General features: G+C 41.6%; 1 protein-coding gene across 1 annotated transcript in view; it reads right to left on the bottom strand.

Annotated features, from left to right (window-relative positions):
• Nucleotides 1–16,807, bottom strand: part of LOC144791729 (cytochrome P450 2J6-like) — a 165,375-nt gene that overhangs the window by 16,819 nt on the left and 131,749 nt on the right. Inside the window, exons 6-7 of the mRNA XM_078666497.1 lie at nucleotides 7,573–7,714; nucleotides 5,699–5,886 (exon numbers count right to left, since the gene is read on the bottom strand). Coding sequence (XP_078522623.1) covers nucleotides 5,699–5,886; nucleotides 7,573–7,714 — 330 coding nt within the window. The remainder of the gene's footprint in view (nucleotides 1–5,698; nucleotides 5,887–7,572; nucleotides 7,715–16,807) is intronic.

Genomic DNA, 16,807 nt, shown 5'->3' with positions numbered 1-16,807 from the left:
TACGACTTGGTTAACCCACTAGAAAAAAAAGAACACAGGAGCTCCTTTTGTGGCCTCACTGATATGTCATGTTGACTGGTAGAAAAACACAAGGTTGTCTAGACAACAGGAACAAAGGCAAGGAGACACAGCTTCCTAAAGCCAAATAGAGGGAATCTGATCCACTGCAAAGTTGGACAGTGTTAGCCTTCCTTCCTTGGAAATGTGGAAGGAACACCAGTCCCAATTTAGTCCTCACCTTTGTCTTTGCCTCAATTATAGAGATATCAGAAAGTAAAGGTCAGCTTTGCTGTAGGGCTCAAAATAAATTATGTCTGTAAGAAAGTCCACTGGCTTCCAGCCGTAGCCAAGGTTATTGTATAATATTTAAACCAATATTTTTAGCACAATAGTTGTTTGAATCCTGATTACTTTCAGGAGAAAAACTTCAAACCAAAAACAAAGACCCTTTGTTCCTTTGATACCCATGTCTCAATTCCATTTCCGGCTTACATTTATAGGCATAGGTAACCAGCTGGCATTAGGGAAAAAAGGAGGGAATTGGAGAGGATGTAGCCTTATGGCTAGAGTGGTCGACCTCGACGCTGGGGAGCCGGGTTCGAGTCTTGGCAGCGGCGCTCAACATCCTGGGCAAATCACTTAATCTCCAAGTGCCTAACAAAATTTTTTTTAATCTGTAACGAAACTGGTGCTCATGTAAAGCGCTCTGATACCTGATATCTTCAGGACTAGCGCAATATAAAACTCTTCAGAAGAAAATTTCATGCCCATTAGTTCGAGAGGATCTATAACCTGTGAGAATTGGACATCTTAAAATCATGAGAAATCAATCCAGGTACATTATTGCAATATTAATACACTGAATTTAAAACACCCATATTCAGAACTCTATGCTAAAAACATGAACATTTATCACAATTGACCTTCCACACCATTAAAAAGTACTACAACGAAGCAGGGGAGATGGCACAGGCCATTGATAAAGAAAAGAGAAGAGGAAATGGATTCTGCATCTACAAACTGTTCAAAATGGGTTCAAAAAGGATGCAGAGATGTGCATCTTTCTGCTGCCTTACCACACCCTTCAAAGAGGAGTGTATTAACCTCTATGAAACTGTCAAATGAGGAAAGTTTATTCTTCTTCTTGCAACTGCACATTTCTGCCACCCACATGCCCTCTACCTCAAGCTTCTTCTACATACTTCTACATACATGAGTATATACTACTAATTTGTTTACTGACTGTTGACCTTGATACATGCCAAAAAATAACCCCCAAGAGAGTTGGTTCTTAGTAATGTAAAACAATATGACCAGCAACTTACTGTCTGTAACATTATTCAGCTCATCGGCTTGAACTGCACAGTGGTAGTAATCTTTTCCTTTGAAACAGCTCTGTACGTTATTATCAGATTGAAAGGTGATTGGCACCCTGGCACATTATTCCAGCTGACCCCTACTTTCTGACATATATTTGATAATTTATACCAGCAAGTCCCTTACTTGCTGACATGCATTTGGCTAACTGATTTTTTTAGTTTAACCTTAAACTTGACAAAACACCAGCTGGGCCATATGTTGTTTGATATATATTTATCAAAATATGCTTTAAAGCTGGATTTGATCTTACTGGTGACAGCCCTCCGCAAATTCACAACTTAACGACAAGGAAACGTACACTCTATGTCACCTCTTCCCCACAATACACAATGAGTTTCAAGACACCATACAGGTTACTCTAACTCATTAGGGTGTTGTCTTAACTTTGGTTAATTCTTCACAGAGCATTCATTGAGCAACCTGAATGCCAGTTCATACTCCAAAGAAAGCGGGGATATTTCTCTTGGGGCCAGACGTGGGTCTGTTAGGTAAACAGACCTGCATCTTTCCTTTGACGAGTGTGTGACTACAGGGAGGTGGCCCCTCGGCACGACCGTGACACCTTGCTAACCCAAAGTAGGGTTTACAAATCAAACAAGAAGCCTTAGGTACGAGAGCCATTGGCTTTTCTATTAGCATGGCCTCAGTGTGGTAGACTGCATACAGTATACATTAAGCACTGACCAAAGCTGTTTGACCCATATGGTCAAGAAGTAGGTCAAAACATGATGTCAATTTATATAACATCATTTTCATGGATGAGTGGATAGACAATACATTGAGGTCCTCATTTATAAAAAGTGATGCATCGCTGCGAGAAAACAGCGATGCGTCACTTTTCATTGCGCCCTCCCTGCGACACCAATGATATGTCATATTTACAGTATGACGCATCATGTCGCAAGGAGTTACAGATACGTCAATATTTCTGACGTATCTGTAGGCGCATAAATGACGCATTGCTGGAGTGTGTCCCAAAAGTGACGCAACTCCAGCAATGGGTCATTACACATGGGCTAGTCCCATGTGAAATGTGCCTGCATCAGTCTTACGCCTGCCATGAGGCAGGCGTAAGATATTGCCGTATTTGCGTCCTAGAAGTGGCACAGTGAAATCTTATAGATTTCACTGCGTCACTTCTACGACCCTATTTTGCGTCGGAACGTCCCGGCATACATTATACCGGGAGCAGGTATAATGTGACGCAGGGGTTTACACAGTTACACAGGTGGATGCATCACTTTGTAAATATGGTGCAACAAGGCTCACTTTTTACGCCGCTGGTGCGTCACAAAAAGTGATGCACCGGTGGTGCAAAAGTGACGCAAGGGCTCATAAATAAGCCCTTGATTATCATCTGATATCCTTATCAATTGTTCTATTTAATCATATCCAGGTCACCCAACTACTAAAGGAGAATTTCTGTGGGATTCTCTGAGGTATTTGTAGATCTGGACCCTTGTCTCTATCAGTATCATTATATTAAGAACTCCCAGAATGCTGTTGAGTCTACTGTGGTGGTATGGCTACCATGGTGTGACTAGGTCCCCTATGATGAAACATGCCATGACACAAGTGGGTGAGTTGACCTACCAAATATCTCTGGATACCTGTAAGCCATTTGAAAGGGCCTAAGAATATTTGCTGTCTCCATTCTCTAGAACTTTTCGTGGTATATATACTTGTTATAACGGAGGTCGTGCTAGGTTAATTCCTATCTCTCTATTGGTGTACTAATGGCAAGATATTTCTCTCCCACCTCTTGGTATGACTTTTTTGACTTTTACTTCCCAACTTTGAGATTGGCATTGTAGACTTATTTGGTTCCACATAACATGCTTCTTAAAGATGCCCTGGATGTCACTTAAGATAGAAATGAAGTCACAGACTACAGTGTGACCTATTGGGACAATCGAGAACTAGGTACTGTTTGCTGTAAAGTATAGAGTAGTCTGCAATGGCCTCCTAATTTGATTCAATTGGCCTGACTAGACTGTCTGGCTGTTTCCATACCATTACATGTTTCCTGTCTTGGAAGACATGCTCAGATGGACTGATCCAATGGATATAGCATTATTCTTTGTGAAACCTGCTGAGTGAAAGTACATGATCCCAGAAGAGGGGATTCTTTAATATGGGAACTACAACACGTTAACATCATGATGACCCTAAGTATGTTGTTCAGTCCTCGTCATTAATACAATGTCCCAAAGAACTTCAATACTCCACTTATAATAATACACCCCTTGCCTTGCTCACAGGAACCAGCCAATCCCAATACATAGAACAATAGTGGTAATAAGTTGACATGTTAGTCACATCAGGAGAAATGCTGGTAAGATAATAGTTAAAAAATGGACATGCACAATTTTTCTTTAACACATGCTTAGTGATGTATAAGCTAATTCATTACTCAAATATTTCACTTTCAGCTTGGAAAAAGCGAAAGGTTCCCTTTACACCAAAAAGGGTAAAATGTGCATCAACTGACAAAACGGAAGGGAAGATAATGTTATTTTCTAAAATGTTCTTTGTAGAGGAGCCATCACTTTTTGCAAAACTTTAGACTGCTGAATGATTTGAATACATCACTTATGTAGCCTATCAAATCTTTCATATTCCTTTCAGAATGATATCCCAATCACATAAAATTGGGATAATCCATCATTTGAATATGGGGTCATGTGGGTACTAATAGTTAATTGGGAATCTGGGTAAAGCGGTCCACTCAGGGCAATACAATACATATCAACAACTTCCGAATGAGAGCTGTGACACTAAACTAGAACTATATCTCTCAGTCTCTTCCAATCCTTTACTTGTATGTTGTGTAATGCACTATGAAAGAGTTGTCACATCACACACAATTGCAGCACCGCTTCATTGCAACAGGGGCAGACAAAACCTAGTTGGAGGATGAAAGCATATTCGGAGATAAGGCATTTCTAATGTTCTATGGCCGTGATCCCATCATCAGTTAAAACATAGCTAATTGCTTCAAGGGCATGTGTATTTCAATCCACCTGCTGTAATAACATAAATGTTACAGCTACAAGCAAGGTTGAATTTGGGGTGATCCCAGCACTTGTAGAAGTGGAGAAGTGTGGCTCAATGGTTAGAGCGGCAGACCCTGATGCAGAAGTCTGGCCTGGGACCAGGGTTCAATTCCCGCCTCAGTGGGTCTTGGGCTCAATTTCCTCGGACCTGATAATTCTCGCCTCGGTGCCTATTCTAATCATGAGTGCAACTCTGGGCAATAGCTTGCTTAATCTCCACAACGGCCCCAACAACTCTAGGATGCCTGGCTTCACCTTGATGGATCCCAGGAGTGGGCACTTCACAGGGAAAGGCCAGGAAGGGTTCCTCAGCAGTATTCGTACAAGCGCCGAGTTGCCTCCGGGGAGTCGTGCGCTATACAAGTACCTCTACATTTACATTTACCCTGTTGCCAACAGCTCATAATAGAGTCTTCTAAACAGATTCAGCTCTGCTTTTTAGTCACTATCAATGTGTTCAGCATTTGAGATGTCATTGGCTCTACTGCTTATTAGCTCATCAGACTTAGGTATATATATCTATATTGTAAATGTAGTGTGATGTGATAGTCAAATGATGACCTCTTAGTTGTAGCATCCCAACATGCTGGCATTATTCTCTCATATTTTTCTTCTGAGGAGGAAGTCGGTGATTAATCCTCTGATCAATTTCCTATCTTGTTGCTTAAGAACATCCTATGCTTCGAGCACTCAAAGTGTCTCCACGCCTGAAAGATCACAGCTACAGAGTTTTACTCAACCAGATCTGCAGTGCAGGACACCCTATCTCAATATTTTCTCAAGGTATATTTCACAAACAAACTAATGGTGCCTCTTATCAGTGATCTAATGGTACCTCGTACCCAGTGTTCCACAATAGCCTCCCAAGAGCTTCCAGTGTGTTTTCAATCAATGCTCTGATGATGCCTCTCAGTCTTAAGATATGTAGTGCTTAAAAGAGTATCTCGTCCAATGCTGCATAATCTTGAAACCTATTAGACCGCTGAGGAAGGTGCCAAGAATATATTTTATAGTATACTCTATAGCCCTCTGTCATTGAGTTCTGCAATTTGTCCTGTCTGAATAAACCCCTTATGAAGATAACTTCAGCAGCAGCATCTCAGTATCATTCACAAGTACAGCATTTCCTTCAATATCAACACAATCGGAGCTACATGGACATCAACCACTGAACCATGACATATGGATGGCACTGTGGATGGAGGCCAATAATACTGCCTTCTAATAATCAGTCAAAACGTGCTGGAAACATATGATTATACCTTTTCTGTGTGGAATCCTTGCAGTGTTATATCCTTTATACATCTCCTTAGAAACCCAATTGGAGCGATATTACAGTAGCGTTGGATCTCATGAATCACAGCAGTCGTGTAGGGCATCTTTTTCCGATCATTGTATTGGATGACCTGTGAATCTCCAAGGACAGCATCCAGCTCCTTCTGGACTTTATCTATAGAGAGACATTAATAATTATAAAATGTTATTCTCTTTGAAGAACAGGAAGATAGTCAACTGTTACTTGGTGAAACTGAACTAAGGATCTTTGGGTAGTATCCCTTGTTTCTTCTGATCTTGGACAGCACGCACTAAGGAAATACTAATATACGTCTGATGGAGCAAAAGCAAATTTGCCAACAATAGGCCGAATGAAGTTGAAATGTTAGACATAAATATAACATTTTCGAAAACAGAAAGCAAAATGAACATCAAGGAAAAAGACTATGACCTATTCACAAAACCATCTTTGCCATAACCAAGTTCCTCATTACCCATTGCATTTTTGGGAACATGCCCATCCAGAACAATATATTTCAACTTACCAATAAAAACCTGAGACAGAATGTGCAACACATTAGGATAACCACACATGCACAGATATGTCCAAAATCTAAACCATGCATTAATCATGAAAGCCACAAAAATTCAAACATAATATGGGATGCACGCACAATGTTATTTCTTTTAGCTTCTCCAGACTGGTTGGAAGAAACTCTACTGCTCAATGTGTTGAACTCATCAGGTAAGCTAATCCATTATTGGCTATTTAGTTTAATGATATCATTAACTTAAGTTCTTATACAATCCTGCAACAAAAATGAAATATTTTTAGGGACCACAGCTCTACTGCTGAAGATGTATAGTTTCGAATATCGTTTTGTATTAGAAGATTTAGTATTTACATATTATTCTAGTCCTCTTTACCCAATGGCTTTTTAAGCTGTAATTTCAGTATGTGGGTCAGCCGATAAGCCTAGAGATTTCACTGATTTGGGTAAAGATTGAGAAAAACTATCACTGTAAAGATCAGTGGGCACGTCATTGCACAGAGTGGCATCCATTGGGTAATGAATGAGAATGAACTCTGTTTTTTATGAATTTAGTTTTGGAAGGTTTGAGGACTAAGCTTTGAATGTCAGGCAAACTGTTTTTCAGAATTCTTAAGTCTTGGATGGAAAAGATGTTTAACTATGATTGAGTGTGGTGGGCATACTATGGGACCGCCCTGCTGCCACACTGCCAAACCTGTGTGCGGTATTCACAAAAGGCATTTAGTAGTAGTAAAGTTAGTATTCCTAACTTTACTACTACTAAATGCCTTTTGTAAAGACCAAAAGTCGTAAAGTTAGGATTTTGTCTCAGTTTTCTAGTAGTAAAGTTAGGAGTCCTAACTTTACTACTACTAAATGCCTTCTGTGATTACCAAAAGTAGTAAGTTTAGGATTTTATCTTAGATTAGTTCTGTGAATCGGCCCAAAAGAGTGGTACATAGCAAGACTAATAACAAATATGAGACTTACTGAATGTTGAGGGATAAACTGCCAAACAGAAGGTCAGATGGGCACAGAGGGATATTAAAGAAAAAAATGTGAAATAGAAAAAGCAAACAATGAATAGTGAAAAAGAGAAAAACATAAGGATCAAACGAAAGAGGGTAAAAGGAAATAGAGACATTCGCAAAAAACAAGCAGTTCAAAATGTCTATACATTTTCTGCAAACAATAGCTTTTCCAAATCTTTATCTTTTTTCTCTAGTGTGGGCCTGTGTGTCCTATGTCTGGACACATTATTTACCGGTGACCTGTCTTTCGACTGTGTATAGTGCATGTACCATCTGTAACAAGATTCTGTGTCTTACCTTGGATCATTGGGCGGTTTGCCATGTACAGCAGGGCCCATTGCAGCGTAATGGCGGTGGTCTCGGTTCCTCCCAAAAAGAGATCTGCCACAACCTGTGTAAGGTTCTCTTCATCATAAGTAGAGAAGGGGTCTTCTTTCTTCTGATGATGGTTTGTAAGTATGCAAAGTTAGAACGGGGAGGTACTGGAAGCGCAATGGGGCATTGCAAAAATGATTAAGCTTTCCTGATAGTACAGTTAATGCTGCTTTTGACACAATTTTTTTTTTAATTATTATTATTTTTATTTGGTTGCACATCAAAACACCATGTAACATTTGATGGGATTGATAATCCTGGTCTCCAGGGCTCAGGTATCACCAGGATATAAGAATTCTCCAGCTACAGTACTCAAATGCTACAACCCATTTTCACGTCCACACCACACTAGCATGTGTTGATCCCAGTGGTTGCATTCCTAAACTGCTTCTGTTAAGCTCTGGGTTTCTCCTCTGGCGCATATTATTCAGTCCTACATGTCAGTTTTTTACTTATGGTGATGATCTTTAGTTTTTATTCGCGCTATATAAAACTCTGTAAAAATAAATACATTAATGTCCAAGGAATTGTGGGGCATATTACCAACAAATAGCGATATTTATCGCTAAGTAGGCTTAGCGACAATTTTTTTATCGCCGCGCATCACCGGATTTTATCGCTGAGATAACGTGCTATTAGCAACGTTTATCTCAAAAGCGATAAAATTCCCGGCGATAGCGGCAAAATGCGTGAATATCGCTGAGAATACAGTGATATTCACGCATTATCGCTAAAAGGGTCTTAGCCATTATATCCACCTCCCATGGGATATAATGGCTAAGAACTGGTCTGAGCAGGTGTTAGTTTTTGGAGATATTCGCGCTTAGCGCGAATATTTCCATCGCTACGCCTGTGTTGGTAATAGGCGATAGCGATGTTAGCGACTGCTTTCAGTCGCTAACAGGTTAGGTACGCCCACTTTGCATGTCATTAGCGATAAACATCGCTGACATGCAAAGCGGGACCCAAACCACTCGCTATCGCCTACAAGCAAGCTGTCGCTAACAGCAGTTAGCGACAGCTTGCTAATAGGGAAATAGAATTATCGCCGTTTAGCGGCCGAAAACTGCGGCGATAATTCCCTATCGCCCTCCTTGATAATATGCCCGTCTGTGTTTTCCATGATTTCAATAAACAATGTAATCATATTTGTGCAGTCTATACTGCATTGCATCGACTTTAACCAGGACTACTGGAAGAAAGCAGCAGGAGACTACACGATTATGCAGCAGGGTTGGCTAAATTATGCAGCATGCAAGGACAAATTATGTGGCATAAAGCAACACATTTTGAAGCAGTAGTCCTTAAAAGTTTTTTCATTTTTTCACATATTAGTATTGTGCGGACAAAGGTTTCACCTCATTAATATCAGTTTAACAGCTAAATATAGAAACCAGCAACTAAAAGGCGACCCGTTTAAGTGAAAACAGGTCTGCTACTGTGCGGCATGTGGAAGCCCTTCTGAGTAACTTTTGATCTGTTTGACCCACAAACATTTGTTTTCATGATAACTGCAGGTTATGCAAAAGATTATATGGCAAGTGCGGGAAATCCGTAATTATATGGAAAACGACGCAACAGCAGAATCCCACACTTCCAGTGTGGCACTGACTTTAACTAATTATGTTAACAAACAAGGACCCCCTGATACGGATAGTTATCCTGGGACAGGGTAAACAATATATGTGAAATAACAATCCCAGGCATATATTAGAGCAACAACCAATAGATTCAACAAAACAAACTAGTGCAGTTTTAGGACATATACATTTTTAATTTGATTAAAAAGGATTCAATAAAAAACAGTGCATTGATCAAAATTGATAAAAGATTCTATAATGATACATGTGTATTCACAAGAAAATTTAATTAAAAAGGAGGTTAGGTGGCATCCGGTCGACGCGTTTCGGCATAAACTATGCCTTCATCGGGACTTAAACCATCCAATTTCTGTAAAAAAGATTATAACAATAGTTTACTTATTACACCTTCTATCATTAAGTGATATAACTGAACTAGTTCTAGTTTGTTACAACATTCTATTGGTATAAACATTCGCAATAATGATATATCGCCTTATATACAAATATTTTACACCTATGCATATACAGATTTCCATACCCAAGCCACACTTTAATGTGTACAGGCAAACACGAAGATGTGGTACTCAGAGTTCAATTATTTGGCAAAATACAAAAGTTTACACATTTTGTCAAAGACATCCTTATATATAATTCTCTTATCAAGCAATGATGCCAGGTTGATCAGATCTAATGGTTCAATTGGTGGTTGTCATCCAATTGACTAGTCCATCTAAGCATTTCAATGGCTTTGTGTTTGCTTAAGGCTTTTACTGAAACACGGTTCCTTATTGTTTCTTAAGTACAGGGAGAGTTATAAAATAGAGAAAATAGAAGAATAAGATAGGAAAGGTTGGAGAATAGAGAAATTCCATATTTGTTACACTATTTCAGTTAGGATCCCTATTTTAGAAAAATGGTGTCTTAAGTATAAGCACCAATTTACTATGATTTTATAGAGGCAACTTTTCCTACATTTCTAATACATAAGTATAAATTTCTTACCTAAACTTGTACTGAAGTACAAGAACAGTGCTGTTCTCTAATTATTTAAGCTGCAGAGCGGCTGTATAGATGCTGTATCCACGGATTCAAGGCTGGGTGATTTATTTAAAGTTTTCTAAGGGGACCAAGATGATATGCGGGTAAGCCATGGGTCAAAAACTTTTTTTCCCCCAGTTCCCTTGTTTAGAGCCTTTATTGTTACGCTAACAAGATTACACATAACTGCTCACCTTTTGTTTCTATTTAGTGTTCTTTCGGAGCTTCCTTAGCCTAAGTTTCTTGTTAAAATACGAACAGATCACAGTATCCTATTCGTCAAAAAACAATTGCTTTAGTATGCACCCACAATAATGCTTCTTTATTATACAACAGAAACATATTACTGGTTCTCTTACCCTCAGAGGATTATTTTATGTCCTTCTACTGGGGTCTTTTTAAACGGTTGTAGGTGACATGACGAGGCCTCCGGTGTGTTGAATGAGGTCCTAACAATATAACACACCAAACAAAGTAAGCCGGGATTCTATAGTGCTAGTTTATAAAAAATATATACGGGTGATCAGTGTATAATTACCACTTACCTAAATATCTTTAAGTGATATTATTGCGTGGTGCCAATTCGTTCGCGTAGGTTGAGTAAAAAACTTGTTTAAGGCAAGGACGTCCTGTGTTCTTTTATATTCTGCTGATATAACTGATATAGGCTCCTAGTTAGAGAAAGGGCGAGCAGCCTGTTAATATGCCATTTTAAAACAATCACTCTTTGCCGGTTCACTTTTAAGGCGTTTACCTCATCCTGATACAAAAACGCAACTAAACGGACTACCGATTGCTCGCACCATTTAAAGTAGTGTGGAAAAGTAAATTTTGCCATGTTCTGTGTCCCTACGTGTCATCCATCATATGTTATGTGTGCATGATTAAATATGCATATGCATTCCCCATGTCCGATTAATGACGCAATTACAGTTGTGTCCACCTCTAGTATGCCAGTTCCCAGTCCTCGTGAATACTACGAATATCAGGCCTATGTAAAGCTACGTTGCCACGTTTCTCAGTGTGCACGTTATTTTATTATAAAGTCCCCGTTTCTAGGCCTCAAAAGGGCCTGGACATCAGATTCAGCTCCTGTCTCCTGAAACCTCGCTGAGGAGCGATACAGCCCCCACCTGTATCCTCGACCCTTCACTTACTTCCTGCCTCGCAGTGCCCGGCCCAGCATGGCTCAGTCTCTGAGTCTGCCAAGAGTATGTTATGTTATGAGTCCAGTTATCAGTTCAGTCCTCCTTCTCTGCATTCCTAAGCTACTGAACTGCATCAATAGTTTCCGTCATTGTCTAGCCTTCACGTCTCCACGTTAGAGAAATACTGCATTTAATGGTCATTTAATATTCTTCATCACGCACTACATGTAGAATAATGCATGGTCCAGTCTTAGAATCAAGTTAGCTTTTCCCCTCCTGACTTCTAGTTTATATCAACATGTTCTCTAAACATCAGATACTAGATACTGTTTAGGTACATGTCGCCCTGACCCTCCAGACTTCAGTCTCTGCTCCTAGCACAGAGTTCATAGCCCCCAGCTTCTCCTAGTAATACGTCATTGCCAGTTTGCGCGCACCATCAGGTTAGAGGTCCCGGCTCCTCAGGTAGCCCCCTCCATGGTTTCCGCCCCATTCATGACATATCCTGTTACGTCTGCACCACATGTCTATGTATACGCCCAGTTACACCTACTTTTGTCCTTATCTTTCGCGACTGCTACGCGTCACACCTTCTGCTCCACCCACTGCTACGCCTACTGCAATGTAATGCTATGTGTTTGCGTTATGTATATATGCTCATGTATTGTTATTAAAAGGCAGCGCGCTCATCCCAGATCCAGCCCCAGCAGCTGCTGGGCCCTGTCATCCTATTCCCATGCAGGTTGTCCTGTTCCTGTCCTTATGCTGTATTAAACCTGCAAAACTCCTACTACCTCGAATCTTGACTCTTATTTATTGAGCTATCTGTTATGATATATGTCTAGTCAAAAATAGGGTATTATTTATTTATTTACCACATAATGGCGCCCGAATAGGGACTTGCCCTTTCCCCACGCGTCGGTGAAGCCACGCCGACCCCCTGACCCTCTGCAGTCGTGACGGAACTCTTCTGCGCAGTGGCAGATATTTCTGCTCAAGTATCCCTCAGGCCCACGGAGGAGACGGAGGAGGCGGTCCAGCATCCAGACGAGACGGTGGAGGAACGCGGCGAGTCCCGACCAGAGCCCAAGCCAAGAGTCCAAGGTCCGAGGTATCCGGAGGTCCACCCGTAACTGAAGTCCGAAGTCCGAAGTTCGTCGTCCGTCGTCGTAGCAGTCCAGTCCAGTCCGAGGCTTTCCGTTCTTGCTGCCCGGTGAGTACCGTTACTGGGGTGGTATCTAGACAGGGTCAATTTAATTGACTCTGGTCCGTGGGTTGGTGGTACACAGTCCCACAAACGAAGTGTCCACTTCGGTGGATGCGGGTCCTGACGTGTCTCTTTATGAGACCGGTAAGTTTCGTACTGTTTCAGCAGTACATCTAGTTTCTGTTCTAGTCAGTTTCTGTTCTCGAGAAAATTTATGTGTTCTGTTCTCAGTATTTCCAGGTAGTATTCTGTTCGAACTGATTATTTTAAATGTTTTTCATGTATTTTAATGTCGTGGTATGAATGGGGAATAAGTATCGTGTTCATTGTGTATTGTATTGTGTCTGGATTACAGTTCAGTCATGCCCATATTTTCCAAGTTACGTCAGTTAAAAACTAGAAAGGGTCTGCTGGAAGCAGCAGTTCCCGTCCCGCCCAGGGACAGTCCAGGTCACTTTATGTATCAGAAACATGGCATAAGTGCCATATTGTATCTAGATTTATGGGTAGAGTATACCAAACAGTTAGAAGAAAAGTATAGATGGCCCGTATCGGGTACATGGGATGCCGAATGCATCATGCGAGTAGAAGAAGCATTATGGAAAAAGAAAGCCAGACAGTCACAGAAAGATGCCATCGAGTTATGGCGCAAAGAAGCTCATAAAAGAACCGAAAAAGAAATCAGAAAGTCAGAATTAAGTAGAGAATCCTTAGAGCGAGCCCAGGAAAAAGAATTAATCGAGATAGGTGAACAAGTCAAAACCGAACAGTCAGACAGACAGAGGAATGCCCTTATTAAGGGTATGTACCCTCTTCTTGCCGAGGGTTTGCCAAAAGCGACCCCGGAGGCATCCAGTAATTTTCCGTCACCATTAGTTCCGACCAAGTTACGTCACAAACCGACCGCAGCTGATATTTTTATTTCGTCCTATCTGGACGACACAGTCCCTGAATATGCAAATCCTGTTCGCGCTCCGCCAGTCCCTGTAAATCAGGCACATCCTGCTCCTCCAGACACCGGGGCACCCCATGCAGTACCTGCTACGGTACCCCCGGTCCAGCCAGCATTTCAATTTCCCGCTCCGCCACGAAGAATATCAGTCGACGATTCTAGTCTAGGGGCCGCAGGAGGAGGTCCTCCTCAAACCCCGCCGCCACGCAAGCGTTTATCAGCACTCGAATTACATGCTCAAGCATCACAGCGTACTCCCAAGAGTAATAAGTCTGTTGCAGAAATCAGGCAAGCCCTTGGCGAATGTGCCTATGATCCAGTCCCAGGCGAGAATAATATGGTTTTATATTCGGTACGCGTAAGGAGGGTGACCGAGTATCTAGTCACCCTACCAAACATGAAAGAAGATCTAGACAGAATATATCGTTTCATCCGTACAGGGGATGATCCAGAAAGTATTAGTGATGCTATGTCTCAAAGGAAAGCTGAGATCCAGCGTATGATATTAAAGTTTTTAATTAACTGTCTAATAAGAGAACAAGATTACCCGTCTAAAGATCCGGCTGAAATGAAAACCCTGACAAAATGGAGTGATAATATAGCCGAGGGTAAGCACAATACCATTAGTGCCATGGAGAGTATGTACAAGAACACGAGAGAAAACGTATGAAAGACACGAAAATGAAAGTACTAGTTGCACAATCCGTTCCTCAAGACAGTCAGAAGAGGGGTCCGAATCAAGCCAGTCATCCTGCAGCTCCCGTTAAAGGGAATTGCAATTATTGTAAACAGCCAGGTCATTTTATAAATGAGTGTGCAGTTCTGAAACACAACATAGCTACTGGTAAGACTAAAGAAAGACCACGTCCGCCTAGACAAGAGCAAGTTTCACAGACTCCTCAGCCACAGAATGCACAACAGACAGTTACAGCACCGCAGCCTATTGCTGCAACACAGCATGTCACACAGCAGATGTACCAGTATGCACAGTCTGAGTATCCAGAGTACCAGCAGTATTCATGAAACAGCCTAGAGAGGGAGGTAGGCTTGCCTCTCATCGAGATACCTGTAGATCAAGAAGGTCCCTATGTTCATAGTCAAGTATTAGGGAAAGACAGAAAGTTTTTGATTGATACAGGGGCAAGTAGGACCACAATTAGTCATGCCGAAGTTCCAGGGGCTCCGCTCTCAGGCTCAAGAAATGTTTCCCTTGGATTTTCAGGAAAACCTATCGTAAATGAGATTTCAAAGCCAGTTACTCTAGAAGTAGGTCCATTGTCCCGTACTACTGATCTGTTACTTACTAAGTCATGTCCAGAAAATCTATTGGGCATTAAAACACTGAAAGAGTTAGGTGCAGTTATATGCTGTTCCCCAGAGGGAATACGATTGTTCCTACGTGACTTTAAGGGTCACTATGTATTACGAGATTTTGATTCAAGACTGTCTAATGTTCCACAGCATCTATGGGCGCAAGGTCCAACTGATGTAGGTTACATGCAAATCACACCTTATCGTGTGACTCTCAAACCAGGTGTAGTGTTACCACGAATCAGACAGTACAGATTGCCACCCGAGGCTGTAGCAGCCTTATCTAAAATTATTGACGAGCTCATCGCTCAAGGAGTAATTGTAGAAACTGACTCCAATGTATGTAATTCTCCGATCATTCCAGTCATGAAACGTACTGATCCAAATGCACCCCCAGTATATCGATTAGTGATCGACCTACGAGAGCTTAATAAATGTATTATTCCGCAGTACCCAGTTGTCCCAGACATCTCTTCCCTATTAACAGCCATTGATTCCGAAGCCATGTTCTTTACAGTAATCGACCTCAAGAACGCATTTTTTAGTGTTCCAATTCATCCAGACAGCCAGTTCCTTTTCGGATTCTGTTTAAATGGAAGGAGCTATATGTTCACACGCGCTCCTCAAGGTTTCACAGAAAGTCCTAGTATTTACAGTCAAGCACTTAAGAGACAACTAGACAACATTCACATGCCAACTGACACTGCCCTGCTCCAGTATGTCGATGATCTACTGATCACAGCCCGTTCTGAACGTGCTTGCGAGCGAGCATCCCTTACAGTCTTGTATTTCCTAGCCGAGATGGGGCACAAGGTGTCCCCTTCGAAGCTTCAATTCTGTGTCCAGCAAGTGGTATACTTAGGACACTTACTGTCCAAGAGCAAAGCACATACGAAAGTTACTGACATCATTTCCCAGGGTAACGATCTAGCAGATCGCACAGCCAACCTTACAGCCCAGACTCCAGACATTCCAGTTAACATGACACATACTCCAGATCCGACTACATGTATGACAGTTAAGGACCCTACTCAAGATGTCATAGATATCCAGTTACATGCTACTCCCGATGAAATCAAGAAATGGTCCGAACAAGGAGGGGTCCAGACAGATCAAGGATGGTTAACAAAGGGTAGAGCCACATGGTTTCTCCCCGACTCTATGGTTCAAGTCATTATCAACACCGCACATAGTCCAGCACATTTAGGAGAAAAAGCTATGTTAGATAGTATCCAGAACATTTGGTTTAACAAGCATTTACGAGCTGCAGCTAAGCAGAAAGTCCGTACCTGTATGATATGTTGTCAGTTTAATTCAGGTAAAAGTGTCCCGGTGGAACAAGGTGGATTCCAGCCCCCTGACCACCCTTTTGAAGTCCTCCAGATGGATTATATTCAGATGGAGCGATGTCGAGGTTTCAAGTATGTCCTTGTAGTTGTATGCGCTTTGTCCAGGTGGACAGAAGCATATCCAGTCCCAGATTACACAGCCGCGACCACTGCCAAGCAGTTGGTTCGTGAGTTCTTCCCCCGTTATGGACTCCCTAGAGTCGTATATTCTGACAACGGCCAGCCATTCTCATCTGAACTCATGAAGCATGTTTCCCTGTTGTTAGGGTACCAGTGGAAGTTCCATTGTGTACGCCATCCTGAAGCAGCCGGTCTCGTTGAGAGACATAATCAAACCCTGAAAGTCCGCATCGCCAAAGTCTGTCAAGAAAAAGGTGTGGACTGGCTAGTAGCTCTGCCAGTCGCTTTATTTTATATGCGCATGGTCGCACATTCCAGATCAGGTCTGTCCCCGTATGAGGTCGTTTTCGGCCGCCCCCCAAATATGTGGGGTACTCCTAGACCCCGAAGTATTACCGATATTTCAAGTAATATGCTGACAGATTACCTAGCTTCCTTGATGTCTGCCC

The sequence above is a fragment of the Lissotriton helveticus genome, chromosome 11 (genome assembly GCF_964261635.1).
Source record: "Lissotriton helveticus chromosome 11, aLisHel1.1, whole genome shotgun sequence".
Lineage (NCBI taxonomy): Eukaryota > Metazoa > Chordata > Amphibia > Caudata > Salamandridae > Lissotriton > Lissotriton helveticus.
This window is presented reverse-complemented; position numbering and strand designations above follow the sequence as displayed.